Consider the following 20,352-nt stretch of genomic DNA (forward strand, 5'->3'; position numbering starts at 1 on the left):
TTTTGGAGGATGCTATAAAATGACATCTTCAGAAACAATTCTGAAGCACAGAGCTTGATGTAAAAACTTGTTGGGTAGACTAGACAGAACAAACAGATTAGACAGAGCAATAGATAGAGAACAGATGCTTTCTCTTCTTCCCCTTATTCTTAATTTCTGATGATACTGGCCTGATAGCAGAATCTTTTTCTGGCATTCAGCTGCTTCTATTGCTTATTCTGCCTTCCAAGTCCAAATCCTCAAACTCTAACTCATGTTAAAATAGGGATTTAAGGTAAGTAACTGTTAACACTTAAAAGGAAGCCATTATAGTTTAAGTGGTGAATAATGTGCCATAGATAAAGCTGCTGATTATGTATTTTTAGATGGTTAGGGATATATTTGAAAGTCTAACCATAAAGCATGCTACTGTTACTTTAAAAATGAAATTCTACCTTCCAGAAATTAACTTTTCCTCCATTTAAAAACCACAAGTTTTAACAGGAACAAATGGAAGTAGGAATGGGAGATGGAGCAGGCAGGAATATAGAGAGAACATCCCCAAATATATGCAAAGGGAATGCTTTTTCTTCTTTCCTCTTACACTGTTCTGAGTCTGCCTCTCCCTCCTGCTCTGACAGCAGCCCTTGCCCTGGCACGTTGGCTTCGCTCAGCACTCATGGTCCGGACAGTAGCTGCCTGAACCCTCAGCATCTACCCACAGACATGAGGGCAGAAGGAAGCCATAACCTTTCCTTGGGAAAGGAAAGTTCACAAGAAACAGGGGTGGGTTTTTTGTTTGTTTGGCCATTGTATCCCAATCCAATTTTTTCAGAGTTACAATTCTCCATAGAGTTCTGCCAATGCATGTCAGCATCCTTTCTCACTTCTCTACCAACACCCCCACACCCATGTGCACGCTGAGTCCTTCCAGCACATCACAGGTCCATCTGCACTGTTCCAGGCCAGAATCAGTCCCACACCTCTCTCATTGCACTGTGACAGCGATGAGAAAGTGGCAGTGCTCTGTCCTGGACTTCTCCCAGAGAAGATCCCTTATCTAGGCTGCATTACTAAGTGCTACAGACTGGCCAGGGTCAAAAAGGGATGGGTCTTCATCTTGTACTTGAAAGTGAACTTTCCCCACATTCATGGGAATTGGATCTGGGATTTTAAGCTTGAATACATTTCTGCTCTGCAGACAAAAAATAAAAAAAATAAAAGGCTAAGTATTAATTTTATGTGGATCTTCCCCCTCACATCCTTCTAGTCTCAGCTCCAGCCTAATTCTCACAAGTTCTTTTTGCCAACATCATGTTTAACCTATACATCCTAATAAATTCATATGGTTTCTGAGAGGATACAATGAATTATCAGAGGCTACAGGGACTGGCTTTCACATTTCTACCTCTATGCATAAGCACTCATCCACACTGGTACCTGTGTGTGCTGGGCCCTGAAACAACAACCTGCACATATTTATCTAATGTCTCACACAATACCTCTTACATGTCTCTACAGTATCTAGCGTGGCAGCAAGAGGCAGGGTCTGTGTGTGAGTCACAGCCACAATACACTGAACAGCTCTGACAGAATATACAATACAGCTGAGATGTCAGTGGAGGTGGCTTTGGAGTACTTTAAAATGCTGTTCAAGTGCCAACTTTCACCTCCAAATATGACATTTTGCTCGCCCACCCGCTTTCCTTCCAGGCTATGCACTCCTTTTACTGCAACTCAAAAGCTTTAATTATGAATTTCTCTGCCTTCTCTATCCCTTTAACCATTTAGTCTCTCATTTGTCTTGCTAAGATTTTTGATATGCTCCTAGATAGCCGTTGTACACTGTCACCACAGTACAAGAGGCCTGGTCAGATTCTCATTTGCAGGCTGGGCACCAGACCAAAAGGACTTGCAATACGCTATTTGCCTCGAAAGCAGAAATCTCTGCTCTTATGTTCCCTTTGCAGAGAAAGGATGCAGCGATGGGGACACAATGTACCTAGGAGCATTGTTATATCAAAACTATTTGGCTCTCCTTAGCTTTTATTGTCTGAATAACTTACACAGGTACAAACTTCTGACTTGGTGAAAAATTGGATCCCACTGGTGGTTTTACAGGGGATTCAGCTCCTTCTCGCCCTGTATTTAGCCCATGACAGGAAATCTACTTTAGACAGTGGCAATGTATGCACTACTGTCACCACCACTGCTGTGCAGGACTGTGAGGCTCTAATGTTACTGATGGGTGGGGAGACATTCTGCTCTATACAGTCTCACAGACCACTGGCATTCATTTCGGTTTGCTTCTAAATTCTGTGATTGTCCTGGTTTCGGCTGGGATAGAGTTAATTTTCCTCCTAGTAGATGGTATACTGTTATGTTTTAGATTTTGTATGAGAATAATGTTGATAATACACTGATGTTTTTAGTTGTTGCTAAGTAGTGTTTATACTAAGTCAAGCATTTTTCAGCTTCTCATGCCCAGCCAGCAAGAAGGCTGGAGGGGCACAAGAAGTTGGGAGGGGACACAGCCAGGACAGCTGACCCCAACTGGCCAAGGGGATATTCCATACCATATGATGTCATGCCCATTATATAAACTGGGAGGAGTTAGCCAGGAGGGGCGGATCACTGCTCGGGAACTAACTGGGCATCGGTTGGCAAGTGGTGAGCAATTGCACTGTGCATCACTTGTTTTGTGTATTCTAATTCTTTTAGTATTATTATTGTCATTTTATTATTATTATTATCATTATTTTCTTCCTTTCTGTCCTATTAAACTGTCTTTAACTCAACCATGAGTTTTGGGTTTGGGTTTTTGGTTTTTTTTTTATTCTCTCCCCCATCCCACTGGGTGGGGGGAGTGAGCGAGCGGCTGCGAGGTGCTTAGTTGCCAGCTGGGGTTAAACCATGACAGTACTTTTTGGCGCCCGGTGTGGGACCTGACAGATTGAGATAACGACACATCTGACTGGAATGCATTAGAACAAATTTGTTATAAACATTCACTATATTAGTTCAATAGTCGCTGGTCACAATGTTGATTTATCTGCTCTCAAAGTTGGTGTGCTTGTTCTTAAAGTTGCGTTCTGTAATACCTTACTTACAGTGTATGCTCCCTGTTGTGCTGTTTATCACCCGTGGGAACTGGGCTAGAGTTATCATGTTGTTGTACTTTGTGACACTGGCTTATGATACGATAGAATTGCTGGTCATGAAACTAATCCGGAATTTGTATTCAGCATTACTGTCATCTCCATACTTCGGGAGCCATCTATCAGAAACTATTAATAATTACACTTTTTACCTTAAAAGGTCATTAAAGTGCGACAGCAATGCTTGGACATCTGGGCCCCTGTGTTGGATCCAAGAGGTGAGAACTCCACATGGTGAAGCATTTGGTCCAGATAATCCAGATCAAAAAGTCTCTTGTTCCTGTGATCTGCTCCCTATGATTAATTCTCCAACACATGGGAGAGCAAAGCCTGTTTTGACCCTCAGCCAGTCTAACTTTCACCTAGCTGAGCGTGTTCCTCAAGAGGCTCTGTTGGGGCCTGTGGACAGATTAATTAGAGGTCACCTCAAGTGACAATTGCAATAAAGAGAACAGCTCATCAGAGGCAAAATACACTACTTCCACAAAAACGTGCTTTCTTCTAAAGGGTTGGAAGTGCATTTCACCTGACTACCATCCTACTCACTCATTCCATTGCTTCTCCTGCCTGGAGGAAGGCACTGTAGCATGTATCGGTATGAAAGATCTGTTTGTTCTCTGGTTTTCACAAGTCTCAAGTTCATTTGGGACTCTGTGAACACCATTTGGAAAAGTTCCACAAGGAAACACTAAATCACCAAGATGCTTGAAATAGCCTTATCATTTATCCATGGTTCCCACCAGCCCGAAGACACGAGGACTCCCACCACAGTTATGCCTTGTTCATCCATATCCTCTTAATAATGTCAAACAGCTGAAAACAAAGGACAGAGATCATCAAGTAGAGTTGCACTGACAAAGTTGTCTCCTCCTGCTATTGTGCCAGAGCCCCAAACCTAATGCAACTGGTGTTTCAGCTACTGCTGCAGTATACATATAGTCTATATAAGGCTATATGTAGTCCTCTGAACCTGCCTCTTCAGCACTAGACCTGTGACATGTTCAGTCTGGAATCCCACCTCTGCCTGCATTCAAGGTGACCAATAGTCTAAACAGACTGATCCGCCCATCATCCTTTGTACCCTCTTAGAAAAAAACCATCTATTCTGTTCCAGTGCCAGCACTATCCTGGTCTATATAAAGGCCACCTCAGAGCAAAGTGTACGTCCCTCATAACGCATTCCTTTGGGGGACACTTCATAGATGGGAATCACTTCTGAACCCCTGATAGCAATCAGCTTTATTTTTCTATCCCAGCATGTGAAGGGCCCCAGTGGCTTTCATATTTCAAGTTAGATATTAAGGGAAAAGGACTGCAGCACAGAAATACAGATGCTCCTAATCAATACGAAAATGTCTAATACCAGACAGTACTATAGCAATATGCCTCACAGAAAGGGCAATGCAGAGCCAATTTGTTCTGCTGGATATATACAAGTTCATTATCGGTAGTCCAGTCAGATCTGTACGTGTACAGTAATTTGAATAACCTCAGACAGATATAATAGCAAGCAGTGCTTTTGTGCATGTTTGAAGTTCCTTCTATGATCTCTTTCTCTTCCATTTGCTCTTTTCCTCTCCTTCCTTTCTGCTGCTATTTAAATTGCTATTATTAGCTATTAAATGATAAATTAATTACCTCTGAAATAAGCATGAATAATTGTACCCAGCCTGGCATAGCTGGAGCTGGCATTTGATAACAACAACAGAAGCTGTGCAGCTCCCAAGGTATTTCATAATAATAATAATAATAAAAATCAATAGGAGGAAAATAGGGACAGCTCCAGAAAGTGTTAATGAAAAGCTGCTGAATTACAGTGGCTCACCTGTGAACAGCTACATGAAAGCCTTCTGAATACCAAATATATTCATTATAGGCTGTATTGCTTGGCTGAACCTCCAAAGAATTCACTGGGCTTGTATTCTCGCAATAACAAAAGAGAGACTCTGAAGAGTGCAGGATAAGAAGGATGAAGGGGCAGATGGAAGAAGGTTCACGTTCTTATTTAGAAAACATGATTATCAAGGCATATAATGACAATAAAATCTAAAGCCTGTAATAGATCCAAACTCAAAATCTGAGGTTTTTTTTTCCTCTCAATAGCAGAGGCAGCAATTCTTTAAGTCAGACCCTGGGGTGGCAAGAAGATATCACTCTTTTGCAACATCAGTGTGAAAGATCACTGGAGAGCATTATAAGACAGTCAGGAGTTAAGGCATTTCCTGAACTGATCCTCAATGGCCTCAGCAACATGAGTCCGCTCCAAAGCCCAGCTTCAGCTCCTCTCATACCTGTCACATTGCGTTAATATTAGATTGTGCTCTTGCAAGTGTTATATGAAATACATTAGAAACTCCTTTTGCCCCGTGTTCTGCACCACCAAAATAACACGGTAGTTTGGCTTACTTGGGTAAATGCACTTCCACAGCACTTTTCTCTCCAGCATCCAAATACAGAAATACCACATCCAGAGATGCTCATAAAGCAGTAGAAATTTCAAATTCCTTTACCAGCAATAAAATCTGTGACTAAGCTAAAAACCAGAATCAATAAACAACCTCCTCTTCCGAAAGCTGCCACAAGGTATTTAATGTCTACAGATGATCAAGGTTAAAAATGCACCAAAATCTTTACTTAAAGAAGAATGAAGCTTCAATCAAATAGAAATCTGGATCAAAATGGTTAAATAATTCCTGCTGATTTTTTCCCCATGGGGTTAGATTCACTAAATGATGAAAGAGCACTTTCATCTTCATCCATATGTCAGAGGACTCCCCAGAGTCCAACTGTCCAGTCTGCTGCAGGGGACTGGATGCCACAAATGCTGGTACATCCTAACTGTGAGGTGATGGGATATTTTGTAGCGTGAAGGACTGTCTTGCACTCAAACCGTTCAGTTGAAATCTGTTCCAGTTTGTATAATCAAAACAAATATAACATCAAGGAATGATACCCACATTGACCTGTAAGTATAGGAAGACCCAAATCACCAGGCAAGGGAACCATTTCCCATCATTGCACACAAGTATAATGCTACATTTCTGCTATCCAAAGATGCACTAAAGATGCCCCAAATGAAGTGAGTATACTTTGCTCCATCTGCATTCTTTTGTTGCTTGAACTTTCCTCTTTCTTGTCTGCTTCATCTCCCCAAATTCACTTTAGTTTGATCTGAATCACATTTTGGCCACATAGCTTAAAAGATGAGTGAAACTGCTTGCACAGCCATAATCAGGGGAAGGTGCATTATACTGAAAGGATGGGAAATCCACCAGTTCAATACTATCCAGGATCACAATGATGCATCAATGTGGTATAGAAGAAGAGCAAGCACAGTTCCAAACGATCTGTAGATCCTTCTTGTCAATTCTTGGATTTGCCATCCATACGCTGACCAATCTAACTCTGCTCAGTGTATGGAAGATGAAAAGATTACATCTGGACAAAGGACCAGAGCAGTGATTAAGCCTTCTGGCTTTTGATTAATAGCAGAGCTAGATATATTTACCATCTGGGGTGGAGAGAGATTTGGCTCTGCTCAAGAAAGCTAAGAAATGATGAAGAAACACAGGAGATTAATAATATCTGAGTCAGCAGAAAACGCATAATGACTTTGCAAAAGCCTGTCTCAACATAAGGTGTATCTCATGAACAAATGGCTACAATTGCTGCAGTGTATGCAAAACATTTTCTAGCACAACCTGGAGGGCAGAGAAAAAGAAAATGAAGGAATGAGCCATCAGTTCAAACCACGAGGAAGAAGAGGAGGGTATCTATAGTGGGGGGTTGCTCTTGCTTTCTCTCTCTCTCAAACCTGCTTTAAGTGAACAAACAGTCACTTCCCATCATCTTTGTGGTCATGACAGATGTGAAGCTACCTGGACAGCGTTGACTTAAAACCTAATTGGTTTTACAGCAAATGAGGCATGAAACCTATTATCAAAAAACATGATGTCCGAAGTACAAGCTGGCATTTCATTTTCCCAGCAGAGAGCTTCTGAATGCCGGAACTGACTGCAAGGCACAGTGGGAGGCTGGAAATGCAAAATTAGTGATTGTTCCTGGGGCATGGCAATAGAGTGCTTGTGAGGCCAAGATTGAGAGAGGGCAGAATAAAATGCCTGCGTGAGCACCTGACACATTGCTTTGTTTTTTGAAGGTGGCTGCAAGGCCCAGAAAATTCTCCACGTATTTGGCCTTTGACCTTGGCAGAGTGGTCCATAACACCAACCCTATTCAATGCTGGTGGAAAAAGGGCTATTTGATGTAGAAAAACACCTAAATATCACTTGGGAAAAGAAAAGTCACAAACCACAAAGTCCCTAAGTAGGTCTTGTGCAACGTGAGGGTGATAATGCCTAAATAAGTGTGAGAGTGAATATCAGGTGTCCCAGGATCACAAGCTGCTAATTAAGAGACCGGCTCATACCTGGAGCAATTTAACCTCTCTTCCTCACCATCACACACTGTAGCTCTAATGTATCTTCTGTGTGTACTGCATCTTATATTTTCTCCACCTTTTAGCATGTTCATGAGACAGCTGCCATATAGACATGTTGAGGACCAGTGACACAGAGCTGTTGGGCCAACTTCATGATGTCCAAGGATTTCCTGCTTTTAGGGGAAATACTCTACTGTCCTACTAGCAGTATAGCCCCACTGATAGAAGTTCGGTCCCCCTCACTTATTCTCAGATGCAGCTACTTTGCTTTTCTGCCTCTGCTGCAAACTTATTCCAACAGTTACCCCACTCATGCTTGTAAATGAGACTGTTTACAGTTCACACTTTAGGGGAAAGATAGACTGTAGACTGCCGACAGGAAGAAATTCTTGCCTGCGTACCAAACCGTATTTAGTTAGGTCTGTTAAAGGTTTCTTCCACCTTTCTTTGACTCATTGGAGACAGTACGCTGAACACAATGGACGTGATCTGGTGTGAGAAATCCCCCATTCACACAGGATGCCTCCATTAGACCAGTCACTTCCCTGACAGCTATTACCTTGCTCTAGTTTGCTAACCACTGATTCTGACAGAGCTATATAAAGTGCACAGCAAATAGTTTATTCCAGGGAAGCAGGCAGGGTCCAGCCTGCTCCTTCATCCCCTTCACAGCAGTGGTGAAAGAATAAGGCTGCAAAATACCCAGAGTAGAGACAGTCTGAAGAGGAAAATTAAAAGACACATATAGTTATAAATCTTGACAGGTGAAAACGTTTGCTGTCGGAGGAAGATGCTGAGATGCCAAGTCAATGCCACACGCACCAGACATCAGGGCAAAGAGAGACAAATGCAGGACATGAACTGCAGGGATTTCACAACAGAAGAGACCTCTGGCTCCACAGCTTTTGATCTATGTACCTTTGCAATGAGACATTTCATCTGGGAGTCAGCTATATCCAGTGCTGGATTAACTTCTTGTTCCATGGCTTGACCTGTCACCCAGAGTACTACAGAGATGGGCACTCAGAAACGCATATTTAGGAAATACATTAGATCGAGATAGACGTATTTAACATAAGCACTGTGCAATGCATCACACTACTCACAGCTTAATTTCAGCTTGCTTTCCGCAAAACAAAACCCTAACAGCTAAATAAAGCTTGCATTTTCATTAATGTTGAACAATACTAATTCTTTTCTTTTGATATCGGTGAATACTGCTCTGATAAGAATCACCCATATTTGTACCTTTTTCTAGACTTGTCAGCAGGACAGTCTTTGGGACACACTTTCCTTTGCCAGAAAACATTAGCTACAGTCAGAGCCATTGCTTCCCACTTAAATATCGATCGTGCTTATCACTTCCTGGGACAAGGACAGTGCAGAATTCTGGAATAGGGATAGCCTGCAAGCCGTTTGAAGCCACCGCTGTTCACGATGTAAAGCATATAAGAAAAAAATTGCTCAGGGTAACCACCCAGACTTTTCCTGTGTTGCACCTGAAGGATCCCCAAGTCTGACTCTGCTTTGGCAAAGGTACACAAAAATTTGGGTATTTTCAGTCACATCTACTCACACTTTCAGAAGCAGAGAGTATAGAAAGCATTCAAGGATGTTGTGCATTTTTGTGGTAACCACAGAAGACAACAGAGCTAGTTTTAAACTACAAACTTTTCATTCTCCTTAAACCCATAACGATAGGTCTGGTCTAGGAAGCAGCAGAGTATAATTTCCATTGATGTAATGATATACCACCAGTAAGCTGCAAGGCTCTGGTGACCTCCTTGTGCTACCTAAAAGAGCTAGATTAGACTTAATCTTTACAGAGTAAGATTAGACTGAGCGGTATCCCTCAGCTTCCTCCAGATAAATGTTTTGATGGAGAATCATTTTTTTTTCCCAAGTTTGAGAGTTGAGAGAGAGGCGTAGAAATAGCTGCCCTCCTGCCCGTATCAGTGTGCTCTCTGTATTCTGCATTCTTCCACTGGTTCCAGTAGGGCTCCTATTCCCACTAAAATCAAATCATGTAATTCTTTTGGCTCGACTCACAGAAACCCAGGAGCGAAGTATTAATTTTCTGAACCAGAATCAATATACGGCACAATCATTTTCCATGAATTATTTATTTTTAAAAAAGAATATGCTAACAAACCCTTTGGTCCTTGCATCTCCCTTCCCCCAACCTTCTGCAACAAGCTCCTGCAGTATGACATATCTAGGTGGGATTAAACAATTCAGCTGTTTACTTGGTCTGCAAATAGTAACAAATTGCACCTAAACTACTAAAATTCCACAAACTTGCAATTATCCCCAGTGGAGTGAAAATGAACAAGTAACTGTCACGTTGTCATTTAGCAGTGACATTACATCCCTGGATGCCATGGAGGTACTCACTAATGCCGGGCAAACTTGAAGGGGTAGAAGGCTTTGCTTTCAGCTACCATGGACACATTTGGAACAATATGGGAGTTTTACAAAGCAAGGGAACTTTTTTTTTTTGTTAACTTCTTTAAAAAAATTTGTAATTAGAGAGCTTCTTGCTATTATTTTGGTACTGATCAACTACCACACTGTATTAGGAAAATGGAATTAATTCCCATTAATATAAAACCAACTAAAGGAAAAAGTAACCGAAGACTACAAATATCAGGGAAAATGCTCACTGAGTTACTGTGATCAGATGGCTTTTTTTCAGTGTCTGAGGCTAGTCAGGGTTCGATGTTTTTCTTCACATAAAAGAAGTTATTTTCATGCAAAGGCCCTTCTGGCTCCAGTTCAAAAGTGACAGTTTGATCTATATCTCAAAACCATCCGCCTAGCCAGGCTTCAGTAGTTATTTCTAACGATATACCAATGATTTGTCGGATGGCTGTCCACAACATAGATGGTGTTTAGCATACGCCTTAATTGCTTCATTTATATGTTCACATGTACAAGCGAGCACAGCTAATCCAAAGGAATGTCTCTACATTTCAGCCCTCTTTTTTCATTGTCCCTCATAAACATTAAAAACTGCGAACAAGCTTGTAAGAATGGTTTTCGGCGTGAGGAACAGGTGGTAGTAATGTCGGTTAAGTATTCCTGCAGGGGGAAGACTGGAAGCCTGCTATAAATTATGGGAGCATTTCTGCAACTGAAAAACTTGCTTTTCATTGATGAAGCTGAGAGAGCTCTTTGATGACAAAGCCATTGGGGAGCTTCAAATCATATCACATCACTAAGTTTTCTTTCTCCATTTGTCTTGGAAAAACATTATTGCAAGCATATGTGCTTGCACATAGTACTAACAAGTGATGGTGGCCTAGAAAGACTATATACATTTCTGCTTCATCACAAATTCAAGCTGAAGAGTCCCATACTCTGACACTTACCCAGGTCAAATTCCCTGTATATTTATAATGGGGCAAGTTCACTTAAATACATCCCATTGAATGTAGGAAGCAAATAAATTAATTTTGCAACTTGGAAAAACACTTCCTAAATAATCAGTGGGATCATGACGACTTCTTATGCATCAAAAAGTCACAAATTTATGCTTTAAACATCTGCAGGACTCAATTCAGTGAGGAAAAGAAGAACTTCTGGGAGTATCCTTGCAGAATCAAGGCCTACAGTTTCTAAATCATGCTATCAAAGTCCTTTTCTAATCGGCAATATTTGTTCCCTACCCTGCAGCTCTTAGAGAATGTCTTCCTTGTAAAAGATCCTCTCCATGGAGGATCTGAGGTGGACAGAACACCACCTGACACTCCAGTGAGCAGGAAAATGTTTCCTGCTGATGCATTCTTCTGGGGCAGGACCATCCCTATGCTCCAGTAATCAGTTTTGATAGGAAAATGGAAATTCACTGGAAAATAGAAATCAGGTTCTTCTCTTTCACCTTTTTTATCCGCATGGATGGCCGCAGGGCATGGAACCACTGTTTTAGGGAGTCAACTGTATTTTTATTTCCAATTACTCTCAATGCACTCCCGTTCCCAAGATGCAAATCTCAGCCTTAAGGAGAGTCAATTTCTGCACATTTAAGCCCAAAACATATCCCCACCAACTTGATTGCTGCAGGAGAACCTTCTGAATACTACTAGCACTGACCTTGGTGCCCGGTCTGTTATCTCCTCCTCCAGATCTAGCAGGAGTGCTGCCTGAGCCATCACCTTCTTGCTGCAGGGCAGGGATTTGAGGTGCAGAATGAGCAAACCAAGGCAAAACTTGCTTCCCATCTCCTCCAGCTCTTGAGTTCCCAGCTGCAGGCCCTGAAGGAGAGAGGCAGAAAGTTTCAGTGCTGAGTGTGCGTTTCACAGGTACATAGAAAGGGTCAGGCTTGTTTTGCAGAAGGAGGACAACTCTTAGTGTTCCTCTTTCCATTCTCAATTAGGGGTTCATTCATGTTTGCTACATATGGAAATTTCCCCTACAGAATCATTTGTAAATTAACTGACAGCACTTGGTCTACAGAAGCTATTCTAAAATAACCTCTATTTTACAAATGGGGAAACCAAAGCAAATAGTTTAACTGTCTCGACTACATTTGCAGAAGTCATTGTAAGAATTAGACCCCCGGAAGGATCTGACTGTAAAATCCACTTTTACAAATCATTAGGACTTTTTTTTTCTTTCTCTCTGTAGACAAGTCATCTCCCTAAGCAAAGGAAAAGAAAAATAGGTCCTATGATTGTAAACAATGGGCAGTGGCAAAGATAAAAAAGGAAACTGGGGGGGAAGAAGAGGGGACGAGATCTTTAACAGTTTATGAATTGTTTTTTAAGAAAAGCAATTGCAAAGTAATTGCAAAATAACAAACACCTCTAAGGAATTTCTGTCTATTAAAAGCTGATGTCTCTCTGGCAGAGACACGCAGAGACAGAGAAGCACAAACAAGGTTTGGATTATCAACATGATCTTTCAAGGGAGAACTCCTCTAAGCTGTGGATCCTCGCTTGGAAGAACCCTGATTATGAATTGTCTGTGTTTGTTTTTTCACTAATTAAAAAAAATAAAATAAAGATCTAGCAAAGAAGGAACACGCCAAGGGCCTGCATAGGAGTAAGTCAATGTAATCAATAGCAGTTTCATGCAAGTGGTGAGAGGGCAGGAGACAAACAAAGCTCAGATATACCAAAAAGAAACAAAGAAACTGCAAAATCTCTCATCTTTGGCATTTAGTGATCACATCACATGTATTCCTTAATGCTAACACATCGGGGTGGAATCAATTGCTGAACAATTGCTGCCTCTGCCAACATCAGCCCTATGCGCTTTTGCAGTACAAAACATCTCTGCAGCCAATCTTCTGATGAGAGCTCCAGCTCCATTTCCAAGACTGTTTCCTTAGCAACTCTCAGGAGCCTACGCTCACAGTCCTGGCACTAGCCTTATGCATGATGTGAGCTCCATGTCAGCATGGCCGGTGCTTGACTCTCTACTAGATATTTGTTAGTGGACATCTTACGGGTAAAGAAGCCATACGTGTTCTGGTAATCCATGACAGGAGGCTGAGCTCTGATCTCGTGTTGATTTTTTTCTTTTTTTCTGTATAAAGTTGTTGCATTTGTAAAGTGCTTTAGGATGCTTGGGTCTGAGCAGCTCTGTGGAGTTGAAAGATTATTTCTGAACCAATAACATGCAGGTGGATGGAAGAAAGAAGAGGTTTCTCACAAACTTCTACAGCTCTCTTGCAAAGCTTTTTTTGTGCATTTTTGTTAGAGGACACAAACTACTTGGACAGGATGAAAGCCACCACTTCATCTCTAGCAGGTCCAGCATATGCAAGTATCATCTGGCATTACAAATAGCCTGTCTGATAACAAATACATTTTTCTATAGTAAAGGTGTTGTAATTCTGTTTCCTTTCTGAGACCCTGTGAGCAAAGCATGAATCTGTAATTATGATGATGAACACAAACAACACAAAATAATACAGAGCTCAAACATATAATGAGTGGCCGGACAACTAGATAAGCACAGGACCTGCCCAGAAGAGCACACAGACAACCTGAGAAAACATAGCCTCAGTGCTGGCAGGGTCTAGGGTCTCTGGAGAACTGACTTCTGCTCTCAGAACAGTCTCTTAAGTATTTTTATCACAGTGGGCAAATCTCTGACACCATTTCTTCTCTCCATCCTATTCACGTCCGCTGCAAGCTTTGCCAAGAAAGATCCATGTACAATGAACTATAGCAATAATTAATAATAGTAAGAAAACAGGGGAGAGGCTTATGGGAACCAAGGGTCATTAACGCAAAACAATGAGAGTGCTTAGCAGCTCTGCATAGATTCCTAAATGTTTTATTATTTTACTTTAAAAGACTTAAGATATTTTAGTGTGGCAGAGTTATAATCGGCAGGCAGAAGTGGTGACATTTCTGAGCAAAAATATGTCATTTCCACAGCAAAAGAGTTATTTTCTCAGGGGCAAAAAATACAAAGAACATCTCATGGCTTTCCCTGGGGTGCATCTCAGGGTCTTGCTTCCAAGATCAAGGCAACATACTAAATACCTATCAATCCAGGAGATGTGAATAGTGACTGTGCTAAAACTCAGCCTGTGGCTTTATGATTCCCTGGAGCTTTATTCAGGATATGAAGAGGCCTTAAGAAACTATGAGCAGAGAAATAATAATAATAAAACTATAATATACCTCAGAAGCTTCAGACAGTAATTGCTCATGCACTGAAGTTAGCTGCTGTACGATGGACCCATATTGCTTTGATACCAGACAGCTCAGGAGTAACAGCTGGAAACCTCAGCTAGAGAATTACTTGTTAACATACTTTATTCTCTTCAAACACAGACACACTTTTATTTTTTAACTCAGATAATTCTTTCCCTCTCCTTCGTCCCTCCTCAGCTCTCATCAGAGGGTGGAGCTGGAGGTGCGTAGCATGACTACCATTAAACTGAAGCTGTTGACAGAACTGACATATCAAGCTAATGTTATTGATGGCATCTGCCAGCAATGACAGGAGCTGGTGTAGTGGTTAATAATCGGTCCCACTTGCATTGCTGAAAGGGAAGCCTGGTCTCCAGGCATTTCCTTTGTAGCTGTGCAGCACACACAGTTGTAAAAATTTTGAGGTTGTGCTTGCAACTCAGAGTTGTAAAAATATTCTACAAGAAATGCAAGAAAGAAGAAAAGAACAGTAGAAGCGGTGCACCTTGGTTCGGTTACGGAGCTGGTAGGAAGCACACCTCCATGGCAGTGAAGCTGTCTTGCTTCTACATGTAGTGACAGTATACAGTCCGTTTGCCACAGTTACACAGGAGAAAGCTGCTCTGCCTGACAGCACCTCCCCTGCAGTGTCCTGCCAGTCTGGATTCTCAGTGACCCCATCTTTCTCTCTAGCACAATGCTTTATGGCTCTGTCCTCCTTTGGACATGCCTATGTGAGCAGTGAGGCATGGTGTAAAGTCTTCCAAGCCAGCAGAATCTAAGCAAATTCTGAAGCAGGAAACAGTATGTCTGCACCAGAAAGCTGCAGACAAGCTCATCAGTCCTAATTAGTCCAGCCTCAGAAACATGCTAACAAAGCTATCCTACTTTGATGATCAGCTCACATCTCTGCACAGTTTCTGCTCTCTGTTACGTGAAAGTACTAGTCTGGACCAGCATCAGCTTGATGCATCACACTCCACTGCGCAATACAAATATGTCCGTTGGTCCCATGGGCCCTGTCACGCAGTCTTTTGCAGGCATCATGTTAAAAGATAACAGGTTAATTGTTTCCTAGCTATTATAGAGAATAATGAAGCTAAACAACTTTTCCCAATCCCTTTTCACATTTTCGTACTGCAACAGACAGCGTGGGAGGAGGCAACGCCTAATAACAGTCCAAGTTTTGGATATATTTATTTTTCATGGGAAGAAACAAGTTCCAGAGGTAGGCGACACGGCCAGCCAGATGAATGTAACAGACACTTAGTCTATTAACTCTTGGTCTAGTTAGACCAATTCATTTCTTGCCTTGTCTGCCAAAACTGTTGCTAGAATAACAGCTGGGGCAGTAGGATGCTCACCTGCATCTCTTAATTGACACTGTCATAGTAATAGCAAACTGGGGAGCAGGAAAAAAAAGCTATTCTTTGACTTATCATTTGGCCAGGACACTGTCAATACAAATTTTCCTAAACAAAATTGATCAAATCATAGTGGAAAAACAGTTCATTCATACTCAGCACTGATGCATCAAATAAATACCCACAACTAAATCTTTCCAATCTCTCCCAGCTTGCCCTCAAAATGCTTCACAGGCTAAATGACAACGCAATGAAAAAAACTTTGTTATTCATTATTCATATGCTTGAAACACTCCTGCAGCCAAAGGCAGCAACAGTTTCATAACGCAGGTATTGTCAAAGAAGGTGAAGGACTTCAGAAGTTAAATTAGAAATTTCTTCACAAGGGTAACTAGAGCTACAGTAAAATTAGAGTTAGAAGATACTGATAAACACAAGTAGACAAAAGATTTCAGAGGGATTGTTTCCTGTGCTCAGAGAAAAGGGATCTTTGGCATGCAGCACAGCCACTTTAGAGGCCTCTCCCACTGTTGGTCACTGTTCAGTCCTTGGGGCAACAGCTTTTCCGTGCAAACTCACTTCCAATTAATACATATACATACACACTTACAGAATATTCTCTGCATCTCAATAGCTTTACACATGCACGATGGTTATGCCCTAAGGCTGGGTATAAATAAATTGACAGTCTGATTTCTCACTAATTCCATCAGTGAGCTCTCTCTCAGAATACTAATAGAAACCGTTTGGAGGCTCTAGAGGATAAACCAGGGAGCTGAATGAAACATTTGGTGCCTGGTGTCTGCAGCCCTAATTTTAGCTTGGGCCAGCCCTGAAAGACACTGTCCTTTCAATCCTTGTCAATGAAAATATGCAGACACACGCTGGGGAACTGGCTATTTAGACAACTAGGACAGTAGGGAATAAGCCAGGTTTCCTCATGCCCCAGAGATCCCTAAGCAGCAGGTATGGCATGCAAAACAGAAGAAGCGAAGGGGATGGGGATGGGAATTTGGGCCAAAAGATTTCAAGAGGATTAAGTGAGCAGAAAAGGCTGAAGATGAAAGAAAAAAATAGGCTAGCAGGCATTTCTAGAAAGAAAGATGAGAGGGGCTGGAGTTAGAGACAGAAGATAAAAGGACGGGAGAGATAAAAGGATGAGAAAGAAGGAGGGGTTGTTGAGGTCAGTGGATGCTGATATAGGGAATGATAACAAGAGGAAAGATAATGGAAACCTCTACCCCCTTCTCACCCTTGGAGAGGCGTGCCTCACTCAGAACATCTCTCCTCATTACATCTGGTACTTTGGCCACATAGCGAGGAAACAAGGCCTAGCTTGCCTTGAATCCTTTCACAAAACTTTTGCTGAACTCAGCTGTGCTTTGCCTGAGCTGGGGCTGAGCAAATGTCTTGGGTACAGAAACAAAGAAGCGCTTATTGTTTTAATCATTCAAATGGACTCTTTCCCTGGTTAAAGATATGTATATTAGAGGCAACACTGTTCAAGGAATGGAGTGAATGGAAAGATGAAATACCTTCTCCCTCTGATCTGCTGGAGAAAGAGTCCTCAACAACCTGCTCATAGGAGAAACAGGGATTTAGCAAACAGAAAAACTTGTGGCCAAGTTCTCCAGCAAAACAATTATTTAGATCATGCATTCTCCAGGTCTACTGCAGGGAAGGGTTTCCTCCTCCTTTCTGCTGTGCTGACTTGCTATTTGTCTAACGTTCCCATCTCCACACCTTTCCGTCACAGTATTTCCACAGCTGTCTCCCTGTCCTTTCCCTCCATCCTTTTCTCCCTTCCCAACTTCTCCTCCTCTGCTCCTCCCTCAGCATCCTTTCTCCCTTCCTTAATCAGCTCCCACAAATTACTTCATCCTCAACACATGGCAATCTCATCATGTGTTGGAAGAGCCAAAGAAATTATATTAGTTTTGCATTCGCCAACCTCAGCTGGCTACTTTGCTTGGCCACTCTATCCCACACACTGCTATCTCATGTTTTATGTCAACAAATTGCAAATTATCCAGGACGGAGACAGGGGTGGCTTTAACTTCCCACCTCCCCAAAGACTGCACACTCATACAGAGAGGTCCTAGTTGGATAGGGAATGCCTCCACATCCACTGGATGCCGTTATACCTCTTCTGCATTGCTGTACGAGACTGAAGGTGGTGCAGGGTACCAGAAAGCTCAGCTTTGCCAGACTGCTTCTTGAATAGCACAGGGACAGACTATGCTTTTTTTTTTTTTTTTTTAACGTGGGCCATAATTGTGAAGGGTGGTCATATCCGGAATAAAAGATGAACAAAAAGAGAAAAAGGAAATGAGGATATTTTCCCTATGCAGACAAACCATATAGGAAGATGCTATTCTTTGCAGAGTTCTTGCTTTCCAATAAAGTTGAGTAGTACATTGCTTTTCTGTCTCATTCATTACTGTGTGACACGCTAAGGACCTATTTTAGGCTTTGGATGGACCTGGACTAGCATCAACAGATTATCCCTCTCTTTGCAGACACTGAGCAGTCTTTCACCTCGTTCCACAGTGTCTTTTCAAACAGAACTGAAGAGGCTGAGTGAATGATAATGCCAGGCCAGAACTGAGCGCTTTGGAGGAGACTGCATTGTTTCACAGTGACGAGGTCAGGAGTGTCTCAAGTTCTGATCTAAGGACTACAGGCAGTTCTGGGGAGGAGAAGCCTGCCTGCACCATCCAATGAAGAAGTGTGCTCTTGGAAGTGACAGTCCAGAGGGCAAGCTTTTGATAGTAGAGCTAACAAAAACAATGGGCAACGCTACTTCTTTTTAATTAAACAAAGAAAACAAAACAAAACAAACGCCCAAAACAAAACAAAAAACCAAAAAACCCAACACGGTAATTCCTAATGGAAAACAAATGCTGCTCCAGGATACTTAAGCCTCCTACTTGGCAGACAGGGAACAGAAGTAGGGAACCGTTCAAAGCCACGTAGGGATTCTGGGGCAGTGTGAGGAAAGCAAGCAGTTACCTTACATTGGTGACAATAGAGTGCTTTATTCAAGAAAGCACCTTTCTTCCCCATGCTCCCAGTATTTGCAACAGGTTAATTGGTATCACCCCACCTGATGGCGCCTTGAAAATTCATCAGTAGTCTATCCATGACTTTCACATACATACTTTTTCCTGCTATCTGAACACTGTGGAACCTGGAACAAGTCACAGACAGGTTATAGCCTGAGGTATCTGAAGATTAAGTGTGAGGTGGGGCTCTAAGTATGTCTGAGAATCTGTATCAAATGAATTAGCTCTTAAAAGCAGTCTGGGAAAGCAAGAAGCTCAAATTTTGCAAGTCCTAAATTGGCAGCCTAATCCTTGGATCACTTTTCCTCCCTCTCTACTTCCACTTAGAAGTTTGCCTGTATAAATAACCTCAGTGAACAGAAAAGTGACCAGACTCTCGGCCCACCCAAGCCTTATTTTCAGCTATGAATTTACCTAGTTTGGACATATTTCACCATGGGAGTAAAATAATTTTCTAATCCTGGGTGGTGATCACCACATGCCTTGGAACAAAAGGATTTATGATACTTATAACTTTATTCTGGCTAATGTAAATGCAGATACTATTCATAAAGCATCTAACCTTGTTTTAAAAATTCTTACTAAGGTATTTGTCTTCATAATGCCATCCACTATGGGGATCCCCAGGTTAATTATGTGTTATATAAAGAATCAATTGTTGCATCTTAATTTCATGAAATGGCCTCAAATCCTTGTATTATATTACACAATACCTTGTTATTTTTCTGTGTCTTTAAAGTATTTAAAGTAACAATACTGGGAACCTTCCAAAGTAGTTTGTATCTTAAAACTCACTGTGCTATAAACTGCGATGGAGGAAGCCTTACAGCCTTTCCCTCTCATCCCAATAAAATACTTGCTATTCTTCCCATCACAGATGTGACGAAAAGATACATTGGCCAAAACGACACATCAAGGCTAGCGTGCTTTTCTTCCCCATCCAAAATGAGACCCCAGGATCATGGTACCTCTCACTGTTGCACCAAAACAGGGTCTGAGGCACTCGAGTAGATTTAGTGAGAAGCCAACACAGTATGACCCAGAGATCGCCCCCATTGCTCCAGCCCGATAACACTCTGCCCCACATTATCTCCAGCACTTGGCTCCCACGCCAGCGCCTTACGGAGACTAGCAGACCAGTGAAACTGTGTCTTGGCCTGGCAGCAATGTTACATAGAGGAGAATCCAACAGGATGACGAGCCTGCTTCCTGCTGTGCTGCCGCCAAACATCCACACCACTGCAAAGCCTCTCCCCAGCGCAGCGCTCAGTGTTACTTCTGCACACTGCTGCACACTCTGCACTGTAACGCTTTATTCCTTCCCTTTATAATTCAACAGCTTTAGTATCCCTAATGCTTTCCCTGTATTGAAGCTGCCTTCCAGGCCACTAAACACTTTCATGTGCTCCCTCTAGCCCCTCTTTATCACTGCTTTGTCTCTTACAAAAGAAATGACCCATAACAAACACAGTACGCCACAGGAGGTATTGCCATTCACGTCTATAGGGATATTATAACATCTTCCAACTCTACCTCTTTCTTCACACATGCAGGCATCTTATTCACTTTTTTCTTTATTGCTGCTGGGGCACATGGCACAGTCATCTTTATCAAGCTGTCTTTATAATAGCTACTTTTATTTTCCTGAATGGTTAGAGCTAATTCAGAGCCCAACCATGTGTCTGAATGCTTTAA

General features: G+C 41.9%; 1 protein-coding gene across 1 annotated transcript in view; it reads right to left on the minus strand.

Annotated features, from left to right (window-relative positions):
* AGBL1 (AGBL carboxypeptidase 1) overlaps nt 1-20,352 on the minus strand; it is a 278,022-nt gene that overhangs the window by 77,992 nt on the left and 179,678 nt on the right. Inside the window, exon 22 of the mRNA XM_050903524.1 lies at nt 11,671-11,831. Within this exon, the coding sequence (XP_050759481.1) occupies nt 11,671-11,831 (161 nt within the window). The remainder of the gene's footprint in view (nt 1-11,670; nt 11,832-20,352) is intronic.

Source organism: Gymnogyps californianus, chromosome 11 (genome assembly GCF_018139145.2).
Source record: "Gymnogyps californianus isolate 813 chromosome 11, ASM1813914v2, whole genome shotgun sequence".
NCBI lineage: Eukaryota > Metazoa > Chordata > Aves > Accipitriformes > Cathartidae > Gymnogyps > Gymnogyps californianus.